Source organism: Sminthopsis crassicaudata, chromosome 5 (assembly GCF_048593235.1).
Source record: "Sminthopsis crassicaudata isolate SCR6 chromosome 5, ASM4859323v1, whole genome shotgun sequence".
In the NCBI taxonomy this organism is placed as follows: Eukaryota; Metazoa; Chordata; class Mammalia; order Dasyuromorphia; family Dasyuridae; genus Sminthopsis; species Sminthopsis crassicaudata.
This window is the reverse complement of record NC_133621.1, coordinates 208728337-208749763: the sequence shown is the minus strand read 5'-3', so window position 1 is coordinate 208749763 and position 21427 is coordinate 208728337. Positions and strand designations below refer to the sequence as shown.

Below are 21427 nucleotides of genomic sequence, written 5' to 3'. Positions count from 1 at the left end.
CTGTGTATTAAGTGCTTGGGAAAAAAAAAAGCCTTCATGTTGATAAAATAGAAATCTATGATAATAGAGATGATTGTTCATTTTTTTTTTGGTATTCCTTTTCAATTTATTTATTATATTATTGGAAACCCACAAAACTGAAGAGATCTGATGCTTTCTGCATGCATCATCCCTTTACTCTTCTCCCCATACAAACAAACTAAAAGTTAATATCTTTTCCATATTGTGCTATGGGTACGAATATGTGCCTCCATAAGGGGCCTAGGATAAGTAGTACATTTCAGATACTTAAAGTAAATATATGTTTGCTTCTCAGTATGCTGGGTTCTACTTGGTTCTCAAAAGTACGGTCATCTATAACCATGACATCTTGTTCTCATAAAATAACATTTTTATAATGTAAGAAATTTCTTTTTCTTTACAGCTCAGAAACCAAATATGACTCTGGCTCAGGTATGTTTACATTTACAATGTTATTCTGAGTATATTTTATTTATGTTATTCTCTAAAGTGTAATTTCATCAGATCAAGTACAGTTTTGATTTTAAACAGACTGGACAGGAGATTTTTAAACTACAGTATTATTGACTGTTTAGACTTATTTTGGGATGTTCACTTAAGATCACTGACAGACTTGTAATAGATGTGATGTGTACTGAATATCTGTAGAACTTTCATTTTAAAAGCTGGGTGGGAGTTGGGAGTGATCACTGTTTAAAATAGTGTATTATTCTTTCTGGTGTATTTACAAAAACATTCTGAAGAACTTAAGTTTTTGTGAAACCTACATATCAGGAGGCAAGTGATTTGCCTCTCAGTACACTGGCCCAGGACTGTCCTGAGGTGATTCATCCAATGGAAAAAGTTCTATGATTTTTCTTGGTTTTTAAAAAAAATGGTTTTTTAGAAAACATATATAAGATATTTTGCAAACTTCAATGCTAAGTAAATATTAGATATTTTTCTTAAATATTATTATTGTGTTATAGTGTATGATATTATTAATAAATATTATTATAGTCATAATTATTTTGTGTGAGGTTAAAAGACAAAAGTCTAAATAAGCATTTATTCTCTATTCAAGACAAAATATACATTCAGGTCAATAGTAGAACCAGAGAACCATTAAATATTTTTTCTCCAAATGGGGCAATATTAGCCATTTTTATACTTAATTTTGAATCTACTTGTGTATTAGTGGCTAAGATACTTTATTCAAAGATTTTTGGAGTTGTTTAAGAGGAATTGCTTCTCTCTCAAATGGTTTATACAAAAGTTCATTCTTTTTAATCCAAGAATAAAATATTTTTTAGAAAAAATACCACAAGAGCAGATCCCTTATTCTTTTTTTTTTTTTGTATTATGCTTATTTTAAAATTTGAAAATGTCCTATTCATTTAGCATTGTGCAGGATTCTGAAATGTTCTATTTGGGCATAATGGTGATTTTGGAGTGGAATGTCATGCTTTCTTTCTTCCTAGGCATTAAGGTGCATGCACTTTTTTTTTTCATTGTATAACTTTATGAATCTCATTTAAGTTCATGTGACTCTATAAATCTGAAATGTGTAGGTTGTAGCTTATTGCTTCACTAATAGGTAAAAATCTATTATTATAGAGACTTTTTTCAGCCTGTGGGGCTAATAATTGCAAGATGTCAAATACTTGAGATAAAAATATCTGATTTATTTGGGAGGCTTACGTTGATTTATTGACAAATGTTAGTTAAAGGCAAAGTAGTATTGTCCTAACTGAACTACCTTTCCACCAATAAACAAAAAATGACTCAAAATAGTGTATTAAATAAATGCCTGCTTTGCAAAGCAGTTTCTACAATTAACCAACCCCCCCAAAAAGAATCCAGAGTAAATATGGTATAAAAAAGTATTTTAACTAAAAAGAAAATTTATTATTATTATATTTAAACTAAAATCTATTAAGAGTCTTTTAGTTTATTCTGGTAAGCTATTAAGTACTCTTAAAAACTCACTTTGTAGAAAATATTGTATAAGATTCTCATGTAGATAACATTTTCCAGATAGAAAATCAGAAATATTCATGGCTGTAGGAACTTTGTTCTTATGGTACAGGGTCTGGAATATAGCTTTAAAAAGCAAGCAAGAAAGAAATCCACCAATTTATTGTAAAATAAAACATGGAAACATTGTACTAAACTGAAATATTAAACTGCTATTGTCAAAGTAAGATAATTTATGTTAAATTTTAACATCCAAATTAAAAGCTTGCTATTAAATTCTTGTATTGAAGGTAAGTATTTATCATGTGAATAGTTCTAACATCTGTACAGGCCCACATCCTTCACTCTTATGACCAAAGGTTTTGTCCAGAAGTACTTTTTTCGTATGCTAATTTCACGTCTATCATTGACAACATCTGTAGGCCTTGAAAATCACAAAGGTCTGTACTTTGACAATTCTTATGGGAATTAATGATTAAAAGTATATTTATTCTTTTAATATCAATCTAAATAATTTGAGGAAAGAATTCAAATGGTTTCAAATTAAGAAAGGGCTAATTTCTTTAATATACCTTCTTAGCAGGGAGGGCATTATGAAAAAAGAAAACTAGAAATTCCTTCTTCTTTTCTTTCTTTTTTTTTTTTTGACATTCTATATCACACAAATGATACTTTTCCATGTATGTTATGTGGTTAGGAATAAGGTAGCATATTGGAACAATTAAATGTATGACTTTGACAGGTTCAAATCCTCTATTGTTCATCAAACACTGAAGGCAAATTAGCTCTGTTTAATGTAGTAAGCAGCTGTAGGATTATTTCTGACCAAAAAAAAAAAGATTTTTAAATGAAGGAAAATGTCAGTCTTAGCTTTTTTAAAAAATTAGAAAAATAAGCATTCTACTTGATGATTAGCCATCAAGGAAATGATTCCAAAGTCAAATTTTATGTATATATCTATACACACACATATATAGTATATATGTATAGGTACCGTTCTAGCAAAGAATCTTTATGCAGATCTTATGGCTCAAAATTTAGCCATTGGGTTCTGGAATAGGATTCAGGAGAAAGAAAAGCAGGCTTGCATTGTCAGCATTTGAGAAGATTCCAAAAATTTGAACATAGACTGAGGTAGAGATAGTTTCAACAAACAACTTCTTCCAGGGAGATGTTCTTAAGTTGGGGTCTGTGAATTAAAAATAAAAAATTGGGGGTAACTATTTCACATGTATTTAGTTTCCATTCTAATGCTATGCATTTTATTTTATGAATTTAAATAATTCATACATAATTCAAGCATAAATAAATCAGAATAATAATTCTGAGGAAGGTGATCATAGGCTTAATGAGACTGTGAGAAGATTCCATAATCTACAATCAGGTTAAGAATTCCTTATCCAAACCTACCTAGGTGATTTTTATTATTGTAAAGATTTAATTTTATATAAATAACTATTAGAGAATTAACTTGCTTTTTGTTTTCTTGAGGTTTTCATCTCTCAGAGATCTGGAGGAAATAGCTATGTGATTTTTATGTCCATTCATAGATTTGCAAAGTTATGAAAACCACGACTGAAAATGAGGGGAACTGAATTTAAACCTATCCCAAGAACTCTAGTATTGTTCCCTCTAATTTCATGTGTCTTAACTTTTAGCTTCAGTTTGTCTGGGTGCTTTGTATGTCAGGTCCACTACTATTTAGCATTATTTACAATTCTCTTCTGTTAGATTGTAAGTCAGTAACCTGAAGTTTCTTTCTATAAGAAAGCATTTTCTAACACTGCTTGCCTGGAAACAGCATAGGGTTGATAATTTTCCTAATACAGTAAAAGAAACCTTTGAAGTTCAGAAATAGCAAGAAGCTATGCATGACTCCCCATCCCCCAAGAAGGGAAGTTGGTTGAAGCTGGAGGAAACAGAGCATTGAGTTTAATATGGTAATTAAACATAAAAGTCATATATCAACTCTCAGGAGAAATTTGCTTTGGAAAGACACAGAATTGTAGAGGCACATTGTAAGATAGACTGTGTAAACAAAACCTATAAGGGCAGTATGTGGATGCAAACCAATTAAATGGCAGATTTACAGAAGTTTCTATCAGCTGAATGAGAAAGATTATGAACTGAAACGGATTCTTTAAAAAATACTTACTGGGTACCTTTGGAAACTTCATTTCCTCTCTCAAACCATCACTGTTTTCTATGAGTCACTAATAATAAGAAAGTGATCAATCTAAGTTTTATTTCAACAGATACACGTTAGTGGAGGTGCTATTAATGAGTAAAATGTAAAAGGACAGGCAGCTGGAAGAAAAAGCACCTCTCAGTGGTCCTTCTAAAATGTTATCTATTGTCAGGTTTCTCAAGCATGTGTCCTACCTATATATATAATATTATGTTATTATATATAATATATGTATCATGTATTCTATACAACATGTAATAATCACAATTTTAAAGAGGAAGAATTTTATAACAGTTTTAGCAAAATGGTGGGACTAGTGGATGAAAGATTTTTTTCAAGGCTTGAAGAAGTTCTGCTGGCCATTCATATAACATATTGCTATTCTTGGCTTTGGACTTGGAATCGGGAAGGACTGGGTTCAAATCTTGCCTTGCAAATCATTTAATCTCTCTCAGCTTCAGTCTTATCTTCTTTAAATGGGGAAAATAGCACCCCTATCTCACAGGGACAATTGTTGTCAAGATCAAGTGAGATAATGTATTAGAAATGCTTTGCAACCTTTAGAGCACTAATACAAAGTGCTAGTTGTTACTGTTTCTAGAAATATGTGCTTATAAAGGCAAATTAGAAAAGGAAAAAAATGCTTTGTGTCCTGCATATTAGAACGAGCATCTTTTTTTGAAGCTATGTAGAAAAGGGATTTAAGAAATGAAAGGAACAAGGAAGAATTTGGGACAGTACTTACATGCTGCAGAATCCCAGAATTAGAGTAGATTGAGAACAAATGTTTGCTGATCCAGGGAAGTTTGTTTGATTGCCCTCTTTTTGTTATTAAGTGTTTCACTAAATTTCCCTCACCAAATTTACATATGAAAAATTAAACTCCAGTGCTTCAAGGTGGTGTGGAAGTTGGATTCTCTGAGGTTGTTCCAGTGGGATACAAATTGAGCTAGAAGGGCTGTGCTCAGGTCCAGTTAAAATACAGTCACCTATGTATTCCAACTGAAAGAGAGCCTAGGTAAGAGGTGGCTGTCAATCTGCATCATTGGGGGAAGTACCAGTATTGATGGAATCAAAATAAAATATTAAAAATAAATTTTTCTATAGCATATATCACCAGATGAAAAGTTAACAGCTTTTCTGCCACAGTTGGGGTTGGAGCCAATGTTCTCAGAACTGAATAGATGAAATATATAGGACCATATGTCTCCCGCATGCTAAAAGTAATAGCATCCCTTTAGCTGGTGAGATACTTAACTATAAGTCTTCTAGAATGAAGTGCTATAAGTTGAAGACTGCCTGTGCTTCTGAAGTCCTGTCAGGGCTGACAGCTTTTCAATGAGACCAAGAAATAGCCATCAGTAAGGACATTAATGTCTGAATTAAGTAGTGCAGCTTCTCAAAAATACAAGCCCACCTTAAATTTATTAATATATTTTTAATCCTCAGTGGAATTGAGAAAATGAACATAATGGGGGAAATCTTGAGAAAGTGAGTGTACTGTAGAAACCTAGCACCTAATGATGCTGGGTTACATGGTTTGACTACAGTTTGGAAGTGGGCTCATAGACCATTCCAGCTTAAAAGTCTTTAAGATTTCAGGAAAGCAAATTGGGAGTGGAATTAACAGAGCTAATGAGCTTGAAAGTACAAGAGTGTGGATGAAAGTTAAGAAATCCTAAAAGACACCATAAGAAAAGGGACAACAGGGTATAATGACTCCCAAGGACAAGTAAGGGGAAAAAAACAACACAAAAGAACTGGAGAAACAAAAAGCAGGCAGTACGGCTTCAAAGATCTGAAATTAAAAAGGAATCAGCAACAGAAATGGCAAAGAATAAGGGAACTAAAGAAGAACATGTAGTCAGTTAAAGCTTGAGGCAAAAAGATAAGTGGTGAAAATAGAATGAGTTAATGCTGAGCACTAGGATGGAAGGAAATGAGGAGTTTTACAAGTGTCAGATAGAATGCAAGTTTCCCAAGCTCATACATAAATGAAAAAGATAAATGCACATTTCTGAATTTACCAAGTTAATGTTCTTATTCAAATTTTAATACGGAAATCATATGCAAATCTTATAATTATGAGACATTGTTAAAACTTTTTTGTAAATTTACTAGAATCTCTTTACTAGGAAGATCTTTTTAGAGATCAATCAGAAATTTCTTTAAAATATTTTAACTTTAATTTCCTTTATATTATGAGCATGGGACATTTAAATACATAAAGAACAAAGGATTTTATGTGATATTGTGAATATCTCAGTTTGTTTTTAAGCATATAATAATGATTTTTATTTTTAAGTATTTCATGAATGCTTTCTTTTTCTTTTTCCTTTGTTCATTTTTCCTTCCTTCCTTCCTTCCTTCCTTCCTTCCTTCCTTCCTTCCTTCCTTCCTTCCTTCCTTCCTTCCTTCCTTCCTTCCTTCCTCCCTCCCTTCCTCCCTCCCTCCCTCCCTCCTTTCCTTCCTTCCTCCCTTCCTCCCTCCCTCCCTCCCTCCCTCCCTCCCTCCCTCTCTTCCTTCCTTCCTTCCTTCCTTCCTTCCTTCCTTCCTTCCTTCCTTCCTTCCTTCCTTCCTTCCTTCCTTCCTTCCTTCCTTCCTTCTTCCCTTCCTTCCTTCTTTCCTTCCTTCCTATCTTCCTTCCTATCTTCCTTTCTTCCTATCTTCCTTCTTTCCTTCCTTCCTATCTTCCTTCCTTCCTTCCTTCCTATCTTCCTTCTTTCCTTCCTTCCTCCCTCCCTCCCTCCCTCTCTTCCTTCCTTCCTCCCTCCCTTCCTCCCTCCCTTCCTTCCTTCCTTCCTTCCTTCCTTCCTTCCTTCCTTCCTTCCTCCCTCCCTTCTTCCCTCCCTCCCTCCCTCCCTTCCTTCCTTCCTCCCTTCCTCCCTCCCTCCCTCCCTCCCTCTCTTCCTTCCTTCCTTCCTTCCTTCCTTCCTTCCTTCCTTCCTTCCTTCCTTCCTTCCTTCCTCCCTTCCTTCCTTCTTTCCTTCCTTCCTATCTTCCTTCCTATCTTCCTTTCTTCCTATCTTCCTTCTTTCCTTCCTTCCTATCTTCCTTCCTTCCTTCCTTCCTATCTTCCTTCTTTCCTTCCTTCCTCCCTCCCTCCCTCCCTCCCTCTCTTCCTTCCTTCCTCCCTCCCTTCCTTCCTTCCTTCCTTCCTTCCTTCCTTCCTTCCTTCCTTCCTTCCTTCCTTCCTTCCTTCCTTCCTTCCTATCTTCCTTCCTTCCTTCCTTCCTTCCTATCTTCCTTCCTTCCTATCTTCCTTCTTTCCTTCCTTCCTTCCTTCCTATCTTCCTTCTTTCCTTCCTTCCTTCCTTCCTTCCTTCCTTCCTTCCTTCCTTCCTTCCTTCCTTCCTTCCTTCCTTCCTTCCTTCCTTCCTTCCTTCCTTCCTTCCTTCCTTCCTTCCTTCCTTCCTTCCTTCCTTCCTTCCTTCCTTCCTTCCTTCCTTCCTTCCTTCCTTCCTTCCTTCCTTCCTTCCTTCCTTCCTTCCTTCCTCTTCTTGAAACGAATAAATGTTGCCAAAGAAAACAAAGCCACATGTTGGTCATGTCTGTATCCTGTTACTTCTTTGCCAGGAAGTGAGATCATACTTTATCCTCATTCTTTGGAAGTCATGTTTACTCATTACAGTGATAAAAGTTGTTTTTCTTTATATGATTGTAGACACTACATCAGTTAATAGAAATTTTCCTAGGTTTCAGGGATTTGTCTTTTTTTTATATCTTATGGGATGATAATATAAGTTGCATTCCTATACAGTAATTGTTTGACCATTTCTAATTAATTTATAGGCATCCACTTTTTTTCCAGTTATTTGATGTGACAAAGAATGCTGCTATAAATATTCTTTATTAATCAAATTAATGAAATCTTTATTAATAAAATTTACCACAATAATTTTTGTCATCTATCTTCCATTTAATTAACTGTATTGCTTTTTATGTAAATATTTTTGAATTTTTTCATTATCAAAATTGTCTATAGTTCACTCTTTATTCCTTTATGTCTCTTGTTTGCCTCTGCCATAGCTGTTAGAGATATTTCCTTCCCAATTTCCCTATTTGTTTGTGTTAGGGAACTTTTATGTCTAGATGTTATATACGTCTAGAACTTATTTGGGTTGTTGATGGTGCATGTTTATTTAAACTTAATTTCTTTCAGAAAACCCTCCAGATTTTGTAGCAGTTTTTTTTTAAAATAGAAAGTCTAGATCTTAAGTTAGGGTCCTTGTATTTTCATCAAACACTTTGCCATTGAATTTAGTTGCCGATGAATTTTTAGTCTGTAATCTATTTCATTAATGAAGTCTTCTGTTTTTTCAACCAGTAGCAAACAATTTTGATAATTACTGCTTTGTAATTTTACGGTTTAGTTTGAAATCTAGTACTGCTAGGCATCCTTCCTTCCTATTGTTTTAAAAGTTACTGTTATCCTTGGGAATCTTGACTTTTTGTTTTTCTAGAAGAATTCTGTTATGATTTTTGTTTTTATAATTGTTTTTCTATGTGTTTTGTATGATTTCACTTGCATAATTGAAATCATATTATTTGACTTTTCAATAGCTGATAAAAGAACTGGGGGAGGGTGAAAATTAGAAATGTAAAATTTTTAAAAATGAATTTTAAAAAGAGAAAGCCATTATTTTCTCTTCCCATATAATTATCTTTCATAAATCTATAACTATAAAGCTATAAAGCAACTTTTTTGTAAATTGAGTGTCATGAAATTGAATTGGCAAACTAATTTAGTTAGTATTCTTATTTTTATTATATATATAACTCAGTCATGAAAAATTAATCTCCAGTAAAGTCTGTTTTTATCTTTCTATATAATGTATTGTAGTTGTATTCATATAATTCCCATCTGTCTTGGTATCTGGATTCCCAGAAATTGCATGTGTTCTTTGATTATTTTGAATTAAATTTCAAATTTTTCCTTGCTTGATTATGTTGGGTGTTTATTCTGTATACTGCTACATTACTAAAATTATTTCATTGAAGCTTTTTAGTTGAATATTTAACATTCTCTGGTTAAAGTATAAACTATCTCTAAAAAGAAATTACTTTATTTCTAAGTCTTTGCCTATGACAGTACCTTAATTTTTTTCTTGTCTTATTGCTAATCTAGAATTATATCAAATGATAATGGTAACACTTTTTTGCTTTACCCTTGATCTTAGTGGAAAGAATTCTAGCATTTCTTCACTACAGGTAATATTAGCTCTTGTTTTTTAAATCATTTATATTGTATACTATGTAAAGCTTTAAGGATCCTTATGACAACTCTTACTCCCATGACAATTCAGTCTCCTAAAACTTGAGGATATCTTCCATCAGGGCTCAGGATTATCTCTGTATATTAGGAATGTTTCTGTAATGTCAACGTCTCAAACTCCTGTTAGTGTGAATCATCTCCTGTCTATATTATTAATTAGGAGCCATTTTTGTTGTCTAGATTGAGACAGCTTTTACTAAGGTGGTACAAATTTCTCCTTCATTCTCTGACATACTTTTCTATCAGTATGTACTGAGTCTATGGGAAAGAGGGTATAAGTTTAGAGATAAAAACTTCTCTGCATGGTGGTCAAAGATTTTCATAGACCTATTCTTTCCCTTCTTTTCTAGGTTTATTGCAGCTTCTATGTTCATCTCTTATGTGCTCTGTAATCCTTTGACACTGGCTTTCTTGTTGTTTTTCAAACAAAACCTCCATCTCCCCAATCCAGACATTTTTATTGAGTATCCATGCTCGGAATGCTCTCCCTTCTAATCTTAGTCTCCTGCCCTCTCTAGATTTCTTCAAGTTCCAGCTGAAATCCCACATTCTATAGAATAGAATCTTCTGCAATCCCAATTCCCAGTTCAAGAGTCTTCCCTTTGGTGATTATTCCTGTATATACCTTGTTTATATATTTTTTTCATATTATCTTTCCTATTAGATTGTGAACTTTTGAAAGTAAAGACTGTCTTTTATAACTTTCTTGTATCCTGACCTCTTAGCATAATTCCTGGAACTTGGTAGGCACTTAATAATTTTACTGACTGACTGACTGACATGTGGTAAAGTGGTAACATACAGCTCTCAATTCCTGGAGCTCCTTTACCTCTGGGAGTATTGCAGAAGTTCTCCATAGGCAGGTTATAGTTTCTTTGCTAGGTTCTTTGTGGAGCTGTGAATCTATGTCCTATTTATCCTTGTTGTTAGTTGATCCAGGAATACTACTAGTACACTAATACATTCTTCTAGACATAGATGGATAGTATGTGAAGGAGGTCTGGCCAAGGCAAAAGCTAAGACTCTTCCTTCCCTCCACCCCTTCTCTCCTCTCCAAATCATCAAACTCCTTTCCTTCCTTCCTTCCTTCCTTCCTTCCTTCCTTCCTTCCTTCCTTCCTTCCTTCCTTCCTTCCTTCTTTCCTTCCTTCCTTCCTTCCTTCCTTCCTTCCTTCCTTCCTTCCTTCCTTTCTTCCTTCCTTCCTTCCTCCCCTTGATGTTAAGTGACTTGTCCAGATCACACAGCCAATAAGTCTCAAGTGTCTGAGGCTGGATTTGAATGTAGATCCTCCTAAATATAGAGCCAGTGCTCTATCAGCTTAACCATCTAGTTTAGTTGTTCCTATAGTAACATTATATAATAACTTTTATATATATTATATATACATATGCATATATATATATATGTGTGTGTGTGTGTGTGTGTGTGTGTGTGTGTGTGTGTCTGTTGTATCCCTATTACTTGGCTTTTAACTCTTTGCTAAAGTAGGATTATGTTTTTAGGGTAGAGAGTATAATGTCCCAAACTTTAGGAGTGTTGTACAAGTGTCTTCAGAAATCCTTCTAAGGACTTACACTGTGAACCAGCACATTTAGGATTTTCTTTGCAGAGATACTAGAGTGATTGCCATTTCTTTAACTCATTTTATAGATGAAAAAACTGAGGCAAACAGGATTAAATGCTTAGGGTCACAGCTAGTAAATGTCTGAGGATAGATTTGAACTCAGGAAGATGAGTCTTCCTCACTTTAGGACCCATGCTCTATCTTCTTATTCAATTTGCTGCACAAATCCATCATTTTAATTTTGTATAAATCATATTTTGACTAGTCAGAAGATATGAGGTTTACGAAGGCATAGGAGGAGAAGAGAGTAGGCTTTTCCAAAATTTCATCCTCCAAAGCTATACGTTAACTTTTGCTTTTGCCATATAATAGACTATCATATTTTCTAAACCTATATCCTCTTGAATGATAGCTTTTTTTGTCTTTTGCACCATGACCTGCTAAGACTATGCACAGAGCATTGAATTTAGTTCTGCATACCAGAAGATATTTTGGTTGAGAAGAAGCACATCCAAGGAAAGTGAGTAAATTGGTAAGCATGCTATTTAAAGGGTGGTTGACAGAAATGAGCATGTTTAATTTGGAGAAGAGACATAATATTGTGGGACACGAATGACTAATGCCTAAAAGTGGTGGAAAGATTACTGCATAGAGGAAGGAGACTTCTTATGCTTGGATATAACTAAAAGGGCAGCATTATGATAAATGGATGGAGGTGACAGAGGAAGGGATTTTGACTGTCGACTTAGAATTTTCTAATGATTACCACTGTCTAAAACAGGAATTGATTTCTTAAGTAGGTTCCATAAAGTTTTCTTTCACTGGAGATTTTTAAGCATAGGCCAGATATTTTCAGGGATGTCATTTGTGGTGGATTACTGCTGAGGTTTAAGTTAAACCAGATGACCTTAAAGGGCCTTTCCAAGTCTTGATTCAATCTTCTACCCTGACAATAATTCTCTTTCAAATTCAAGAGAGCCTCTGAATACCACACATAGTCAATACCAAACATAATCCTGGAGAGTGTTGGGGGGAGTCGTGTTTGACACTTCTAGTGTGGTGGATAAAGTGCTGAAAATAGCTTTGTGATTCTAGGAAAGTGACAATCTCTCTTTTAGTTCCCTCATTTGTAAAATGAGGGTAATAATAGTACCTATCTCTAAGGGTTGTTGAGATGGCCAAATAGATGTCTGTTATATTTGTAAAGTACTTCATAAATCACAAAGTGATATATACATGTTAACTATTAATAATAGTGTTGTTACTGTAACAAATATGAATATCAAAATACAGGAAATCTCACACACTGCTCATTTCTATGTATGCTTCATTTTGCCCTTCTGTTCATCATCTGTTTCATCATGAATTTTTGAGAATTGAATTGAATCAATTAGAATTATTAAATCTTATACAGTTGTTTTTCTCTACATTATAATAGTTCTTTTACAAATTACTGTCACTGCTTTATATAGCAGTTCATAAAAACCTTCTCAAGTTTCTCTGAATCTATTTCTTTGATTTCTTGTAGTTCAATATTATACTTAAATAGCATAATTTAAGGCATTTGCTAATTTATTATCACCTTGATTTTCAGTTCTTTGCTAAAACCAAAAACTTATATTTTTGCATGTATAAGTAGATCCTAACTTTCCCTCCCTTTCTCTCTCCTTTCCTTCTTTCCTCCCTCTTTCCCTCCTTCCCTCCCTCCTCTCCTTTCTTCCTTTCTTCCCTCCCTTTCCTTCTCTCTCTCATTAAAAACATATATCTATGTCTATATCTGGTAGTACTATCACTGGGTTAAGGATATGCACATTTTTGGGGGACTCAGGGGCAAGGCAATCAGGGTTAAGTGACTTGCCCAGAGTCACACAGCTAGTAAAAATCAACTGTCTGAGCCCAGATTTGAACTCAGGTTTTCCTGATTCCAGGGCCAGTGCTCTATCCACTGGGCCACCTAACTGCCCCAGGCCATGCATGTTTTAATCACATTTTTGGGCATCATTTCATATTGATTTTCAGAATGGTTTAAAAAATTCCACTTCACCAAAAGTGACTTAGTGTGGATGCCTATCTAACAAGTACTGTTTTTTTTGGGGGGGTTTCTTCATTGTCATGGGTATGAAGTGAAACTTCAAAGTTTTAATTTGAAACTCGTTACTACTGATTTGTAACATTTTTCAGGTGATCATTTTATTTTATTTATAGCTTACATCTAGTTTATATTTTTTCTTTTGTTAGCTATCTATGTATATAACTTTGACTATTTGTCTCCTGAGGAGCAGTTCTTATGTATTTTATTCTATTAGTTATATATCCTGAATTTTTGACCTTTATCAGAGAAGTTTGCTGCAAAATTTCCTCCCTCCCCTGACTATTTAGCTGGTTTTCTTCTAGTATTACCTGAATTGGTTTTGTTTGTACAAAAAGATTTCCATTTTATGTAATCAAAAATGCTCCCTTTATTTCCTGTAATTTTATCCCTTCTTTAAACAGAATTTCTTTCCCTATTAATAGTTATGTCAGGTATCTTCTTTGGAAGCTCATTGCAGTACAGATTGTTAAATAGTGATCTCGATTTAATTTCTGTGGGATTTCCTTTTACCCAAAAGTTTGTGTTAAATAATTAGTCTTTTACACTAATAGCTGGTCTCCACATCTTTGCTGAACATTGTTATTATATTTGTTTATTTTTGAATCTTATGTATCTAATTTGTTCTACTAGTCAATAAAAAATAAAAAAAGATAGTTTTACTTTGTAGTATAGTTTGAGATCTGGTACTACCAGGCTTATTTCTTCTATAATTTTTTCTGTCTTTCTAGAGGTTTTCAACTTTTTTATTCTTCCAGATAATTTTGGTTTTTTCCCCCCTGTACTCTCATGTAACCTTTTAGGTAGTTTTATATATTTTTATTATATTAGCATGATCTAATTAGGAGAAATTAATAAGGATATGGAATGGACCTGATTTCATTGATATAAAGAATGACCAAATGAGGAAACTTCCTCTGCTGAAGCTGGTTGATAAAATTCCTAGTACAATGAGTGGTTAACTGAGTTGTCTTGAAGCTGGGACACATCAGGGACAGAAATTTAACCAAAATTTTCCTTGTTTTGAGGTCAGATCTCTATATACAAAATCATGGTTGCCTACTGAATAATTGTTATTTCGCCAGATATTTGTCCATTTTAATTGATTTTACAAATAATTTGTATATCAGAATTTATTGTTCTTTGAAATTTTGATAGACTATCCAAGTGAATTCTTTTAGTCAGGGGGTATTTTGGGGGATTTCATTTTTAATTTTTCTTCTGATAGTCTGGATATTTTATATTTTGTCAGAAATTTCCATTTCATTTAAATGATCAGTTTTGATAAGAAATAACTTGATAAAATAGCTTTCTTCATTTCTGCTTCATTTGATGTTTTTTTAATTATTTGATATTGACAACTTGATTTTCTTCTCTTTTGTATCAACTTAACTAATGGCTAATTTTATGATTTTTTTCTCCTAAACCAGCTCTCAGTTTTATCAGTTCAAGGGTGTTTTTATATTATGCCTGCAATTTATTAGAACTCTCTTGACTTTTACAGTTTTTAAAAAAAAGTTTATTTACTGTCTAGTATTCTTTTAAATTGTACACCAAATTCATCGATTTGCTTTATCTTTTTTGTTGATGAACACATGTAGAAATATATATTTTTCTTTACAGACTACTTTTCCTGTATCCCCAAAATGTTGATAAGTTTTTTCAATGTTCATTTTATTTGAAGAAATTATATATTGTTATCATTTGTTCTTTGACCCACTAATTCATTATGATTAAATTGTTTAGTATCCATTTGAGGATTTAAAAATTCCCCTTAGTGATTATCACTTTGAGGTATTTGTTAAATGTTTCTGCTCTTCTGTATTTGTTTAAGGGATTCTTTAGCATGTAGTCAGTTTTGCAAATATTCTCTAAACAACTGAGATACATATGTATTCCTTTTTATTCCAATTTAGTAATTATTAGGGTTATAGAATCTCCAGCTTTTCTAAAATTCTATTCAGATTCCAGATTTTTTTTCTTGTTTGTTTTAATTTATCTATCAAAAATGGCACAAAAATATTTTTATTAGATTTGCTATTTATTTACTCATGTACTTCAATTAGCTTTTTAAATTTATTTCATTTATTGCTTATACATTAAATTTTGACTTTATTTCAATATCTATGGTACCTTTGAGAATAATATAATTTCCTTATTTCTTTCAACAATGCCTATTTTTATTATTGCTTTGAGATCTGTTACCCATGCTTTTTTTAAGTTAGCATGAAGACTAATAACAATTAATGGATCATCTCATCACTTTAACTTTTTGTTAAACTATGAATTCTTCTGTTACAAGAGTTTTTGTTGTTAATGTCATATTGATAGATTCTACTTTCTTGTCCATTCTGCTCTTCTCAGTTTTATGGGTGAGTTTATGCCATTCACACACAGTTAATTGTTAATTTTGCATTTTCTTCCATCATATCATATCTTGATTTTCTTCTTTCTCTCCTCCCATTTACAGAGAAGAAAGTGATGAATGAAATTGCATGTGATTAATGCTGGTAATCTACAATTGATTGAGTAGTTCAATTCTTCCTTAAAACCCCAGATACTAATAACTGTTTCTTTTCATTTTTTCCTGTTGAGTGTAATATATTTGTTCACCAAGCACTTGCATGTACATGTACATGCATATGCATATGTGTGTATGGATATGCATGTATGTTTATATGTACATATATTCAAATCTAACTTTTCTGATTCATTTGAGTGTGATTCATGAGATACTTCCTCCCCACCTCCATGTTTCATAATTTTTTTCCCTATCCATATTTTCTCATTTATCCATATTATCCTACCCATCTATAGAAATTATAAATTCATCCTTCATTTCCCTTATTACCTCTAAATAATTTCCCTTTCCCTCTTTCCTTTTCTTCTTTCTTTCCTAGCTTACTTCTCTTCTTTCTATATAAATGTTAGCTGTAATATTCTTCTTACTAGCAGTATTTTTTCCCCTTAATATGTAAGCTCTGGATTTTGGTTATGATATTTTTGGGCTTTTTTCATTTTTAAAAATGATTGGATTTAATGAAACTATCCTCATTTTGACAAATCTTTCTACTAGTTCTATTTTTTAATTTTAAAATGACTTCATGATCAGGTTCTTTGGCTATGTTTTTATGGAATATGATTCTTAAATTCTCTCTCCTTAACCTGCTTTCCAGGCCAATTGTTTTTGATAGTAGATCCTTTTTTTTTTTTTTTTTTTTTTTTTTTTTTTTTTTTTTTTTTTTTTGCAATATTTTGGATTTATTTTGATACTTTCTATTTTCTCTAACAGAGCTGGAAATTTCTGTTTGGTCCATTCTAACTTTTGATAAGTCTTTTATTTGAGTCTCATCTTCTACTTTCTTCTCTAACTTATTCATACGTCTTTAAACCTTTTCTTCCAGATCTCATTTCTTTCTTTTTTTTTTTTTTAACTCTTTCTTTTAGATACTTGTGGTTTTTATGGCCAATTCATTTTATTGGTAATTGTTTCACAGTTGGTAGATTTATTTTTTGGGCATCTTTTATTCTATAACATTTCTTCACTGTGTTTATTGTTTACTTCTGTTACATCATTAGTCTTAATTTCTGGTTCAATTTTATGCCAGGATATCATTAACCTTTTGCACTCTTAGATGTTGTCTTCAGGTCCAATTTAGGCCTAATTTCCAGTATTACAGTTACTAGTTGGCTTCTGTCTCCCTTCCTGTGTGTGTACTCAGGATATGAATGGCTTCTTTAACTTCATTTCACTTATAACTCTAGTATAGTGTGCCGTCCCCAGCAAGAGTGTACTGTGGACTTCAGACCTCCCATAGAATGACTTAAATGACATGAAGAGCCCCAAGAGCTTCATATTCTTTGGAGTGTCAGTAATCACTGTACTGGAAAGCTTTATGCCACATTTCCTTGTCAGGTCTCTCTCGGTGCCTGAAGACTTCTGGGAATCTCTTTATGTAGTCTTAGGTTGAATAGAGGACCTTATAATTTATCTTTGGATTTTTTGGTTTTATTGGATTCATTGCCTCTTTTAGATCTTTGATGAAACATGTGCAACAGCTGGGATTCTCTGTCACCTTTCCTATAACCAATCTTTACTAGAAATCACAGATGTTTTTCTTTCTTCAGGTATAAAAATGATTCTCACTTTGTTCTATCTCCTCCTATGTCCAAGGAGCAGATGTATTATATATATATATATATATATTTTTTTTTTTCTGTATGGTTCTATAATTCAAATTATCATAGCTTTGACTTTTCCAGTTTAATATTATTAATGTAAACAGATCTGTTAGAACTTTTATCTAGAAGACAAACATACACTGTTTTATATAATTGTGGAAACATCCTTTTTTTGCTTTGATTTAGATTTCCTTGTTATAAATGGGTCCTCTGGTTGCCACTAAAATAAATTGGCAAATAAATGTAGATTTTAGAACATATAAACTAACTATATAAAGCATGAAAGTTTTATGGTGCTCAGGATGCTCAGTACATTTAATTTGAAAACCATTGTATAAATCACTGAATGGCTCTATTGAGGTTTTTAGAATTATAACACATATAATTAAATTCAGATAGGATTAGTCTAAAATATTTTATTAGATGACTATGGTTATATAAACAAAAGTAATACTAAAATCAGCCAGACTTAGATTAATTGCAGTGACCAATCTTGGTCCTGGACAACAGATGATGAAACAGGAATGTAAAGTTACCTCAGATGATGAAACAGGAATGTAAAGTTACCTATGCTGTCAGACATATTCATTCCGTCATCTGGCTTTGATTAACAGATTTTAATTGTTACAAGAAAGGACTCAGTTGGGGAGGAGGATGAAGTATCAGAAAATTATTGGTATGAAAACCAAAAGATAGCAAGACAACTTAAATACAAATTATTTTTTAGATAGTAATTTTTTTCATACATGTTGATTTCAAGCATCAGTTTGATTAAATGATTAAATTAAAATTGCCAAAGAACTTTTTTGTGTGATTTGCAATAAAGAGATGAGACTGATTAAGTCTGTTTTTTTAGAGCCATGACGGGTTTTTTTCTTATTAATTGTTCATTTGATTTTTATGTTCAACAAGAAAATGATTTACAGACCAAAAATCTGCACATGCCATCAAGGAAAAAGGAAATACTTTATAGACAGATTGGAAAAGGATTATTTGAAAGCAAATCCTGTGTCTTTTCTTTCTATGTGATTCTAATAAAAAGAGATCACCATAGAAGTACTAGAAGATCTTTTCATTTTTGTCTGTTATCTGGTTATCTACAAGTTTTCTTGGAGTGTATTAAAGGTTTGTGGGGAGGGGGCAATTTGGAGGAGTAGTAAGATCCTCTAGCTTCTTGATAGGTGTTTTGTTATATGCTGTGTTCTTTATTTAATAAGTATTATTTATTTATTTATTCTTTGGCAAGATTTTTTAAAAAAAAACTGTACATACAAGATTTCTGAATACCTCTATGTTCCTGAGGAAAAGTGCTACATTATGTCACAGTCACATACCTACCATCATTTATATACAAGATTTTCAAAAGGAAGTAAGGTTAGTCACTAGTTAGAATAAGAAAATTCATAATACTACCCAATTCTTGATAAAGGGCTGCCCCATAGAGAAAAGTTGGAGTGAGAGAGAGATGGATATTGACTCTTGTAACCTCAGAGAACACAGAAGTGACACCTTGACTCAACATCTCAGCCCCAGGAAAACCTATATAAAAACCTTAAATACACATGGAATTTCCCAGCAAGTAGAGATTAAAATTGGATCGAAGTCTTGCCTCCCCTTTCCCTCATATCTTGCACATGATAGGTGCTTAATGGATAATTATTGAATTGAATTAAATGCTTAAAAGAGAAGGCTAAATATTAATATTTTTATTACTTGGACTTAATGTTTACTTAATCAGAATAACATAAAAGTTTATTACTGAATAGCTATTTTGTGGACATTAAAATGTTTTAAAGTAAAAACCAGTTCAAGTCTATTTGTAGGCATTGCTAACTTTAAACTATTTTGTGAAAAATACATAATAAAATTAATTTATAGAATTTGAAATTAACTTAAAAAATCCAATATATAGAAAGATTTTTATTGTATTTAAAGAGTTAATTTTGTGATTCTTTATAGTTACCAGAATAATTCAGGGATTAATTTTCTTCCTATTTGTCCTCTTTTACTTCACTTTTAATAATTTATCTCATTTGTTTTGCAAACTATGTTTCTAAAAAATTCCCAGTTAATCTTCATTTTGATTTATTTGCCAAATCTGAGAGGTCATAAATCTCCTGATCAATTATATGAAAACTAATATTATTTGTCATCTGTATTTGCACTATAAGCAAAATAAATCCAAAAAAATCATTTCACATGATGAACAGTAATAAGCAAGTACTGATTTAAAAAGTTGTAATCTATTTCATACAACTAAGACAGGCAGTCTGATAAAAGTGACAAGATTAATGAGCAAGAAAGTTGAAAATATTTTCACTTTTTCACTTTTAATGACTATTATCTTGTGTTTATCTTGCAAATTTATGACTAGTAAAAGACAGGGAAAAATCCATCTTGTATAATCTGCTTCAAGTGGTCTTATTATCAACTTCAGTCTCTTTGAGTCAAAAGTACATAAGGAAAAATGAAAACCTATCTTAATTAACCATACTATAGTAATGGTTTTAATTTTTAGATAAGATAGCATTAAAATGTTGCATAAAATAGTCAATAAGTATTTTAAATTCAGACATATATTTACTGTCCATTAAAATACATTTGAAATGATCTTTAATTTATCAATTTTAGCTTTTATGTTTACTTTTATGGCTAAATAAACTTTCATCATTTGGAAAACAGCTATTTTGGAAAGGTTGATTTTAAAAAGGCCTTTTGGATATATAAGAAGTAATGTGTAAGCTATTTATTTTGTTAGTTTGGTTTCTTGATTTTAGTTATTTCTATGTTTTCTGTATTTATATATTCAAATGAATCTGTGAATGTGATTTTTTTGGAAAATATTTTGTATGACTTCACATGTACCTTCTCAATGGGGAGGAATAGAGGCGGGGAAGGAGGAAGGGAGAGAATCTGGAACTCAAAGTTTAAAAAAACGTTAAAAATTGTTTTATACATAACTGGGGAAAATAAAATACTAAATTAGTGACAAAAATGAATCTGTGAGCTCATAAATTTGGAAGTTTCCTTCAAAATTACAGATTACAACCTATTCATACCTGTCTATGCTGAACTATTCTAATCCTACTTATTCTCAGAAGTAACCCAATGTGCTTCCATGATTTCTGATGAAATTGCAAAGAAGCCAGTGGAGCAGTTGATCAGTTTGTCCCTTGACCTGGCCATGTAGCTGATACCTTTTATTCCTATCTTGACATTCTTTCACAACTTCTTTTATTATTTGTTCTTCAATTGTTGCAGGCTACAGCATGAAAAATGATATAGAGAGGCATTTCTTTTCAGGCTATCTTGCTCTCCTTTTCCTGTTCATCTTTGGACCCAACTCACTATTTATTTCTACTGCCTATCCTAGATAGTTATGCTGATAAATTGTATAGATTATCCCTCTACATGGTGATATCTTCTTCAATAGAGCGATTGTGAGGGTGGAATTCTTTCTCAGCTTCCATTATCTATCCCCCAATCTCTTTGCATCTTTAAACAACCTTTGAGATATTGATTAGCACATCTTTAGACAGGTTTGGGGCCTGGTCTGCCAATTATTCTATTTAGCTTCTCTTTGATCCTCCCTCTGAGCTCCCTGACACTTCTTCTCCTCCTTGATTTCTTTCCTCTGAATTCCTGCCTTTATTTCCCTGGTTTTCCTGAACCCCTCCCCCCAACGCTGTATATTTCCCCTATAAAAGATCTGCTTGACTAAGCCCACTATGAGGTACCTTGTCTCTCTGTCATAGTGCCTTCCCTTCAATGGAGCCTTTTTTCTTACTTCAGCTAACTGGTTAATCTACTCTATAGATCTAACCTGATTGTCAATGGCATATTCCTTTAATGGATTCTTCCAGATTCCTTTTCTTTGTAACTATTTGCTCTTCCAACTCTATTTCACATTTGTCATTCCTCCTGTTTATTTTACCTCTTATTTTGTTTGTAAATTCTCCCAAAATACCTTTTGATAAAGAATGGCCATAGTGAATTTGTTTATTGCAAACTAGGTATTGCTACCCCAACCTCATCAATTCTATCTTAGAAAGGGATGCTACTGGAAATTGAGATAGTATTTTGTACAAAATGGAATGATTTTTTCTGATCTCTCTCATCTGACCTTTGTTTTCAATGGAGAGAGAATACAGC

The 21427-nt window shown here is 32.6% G+C and overlaps 1 protein-coding gene across 1 annotated transcript in view; it reads left to right on the top strand.

The window, feature by feature from the left end:
* MSRB3 (methionine sulfoxide reductase B3) overlaps nt 1-21427 on the top strand; it is a 183765-nt gene that overhangs the window by 88215 nt on the left and 74123 nt on the right. The window contains exon 5 of the mRNA XM_074269722.1: nt 425-453. Coding sequence (XP_074125823.1) covers nt 425-453 — 29 coding nt within the window. The remainder of the gene's footprint in view (nt 1-424; nt 454-21427) is intronic.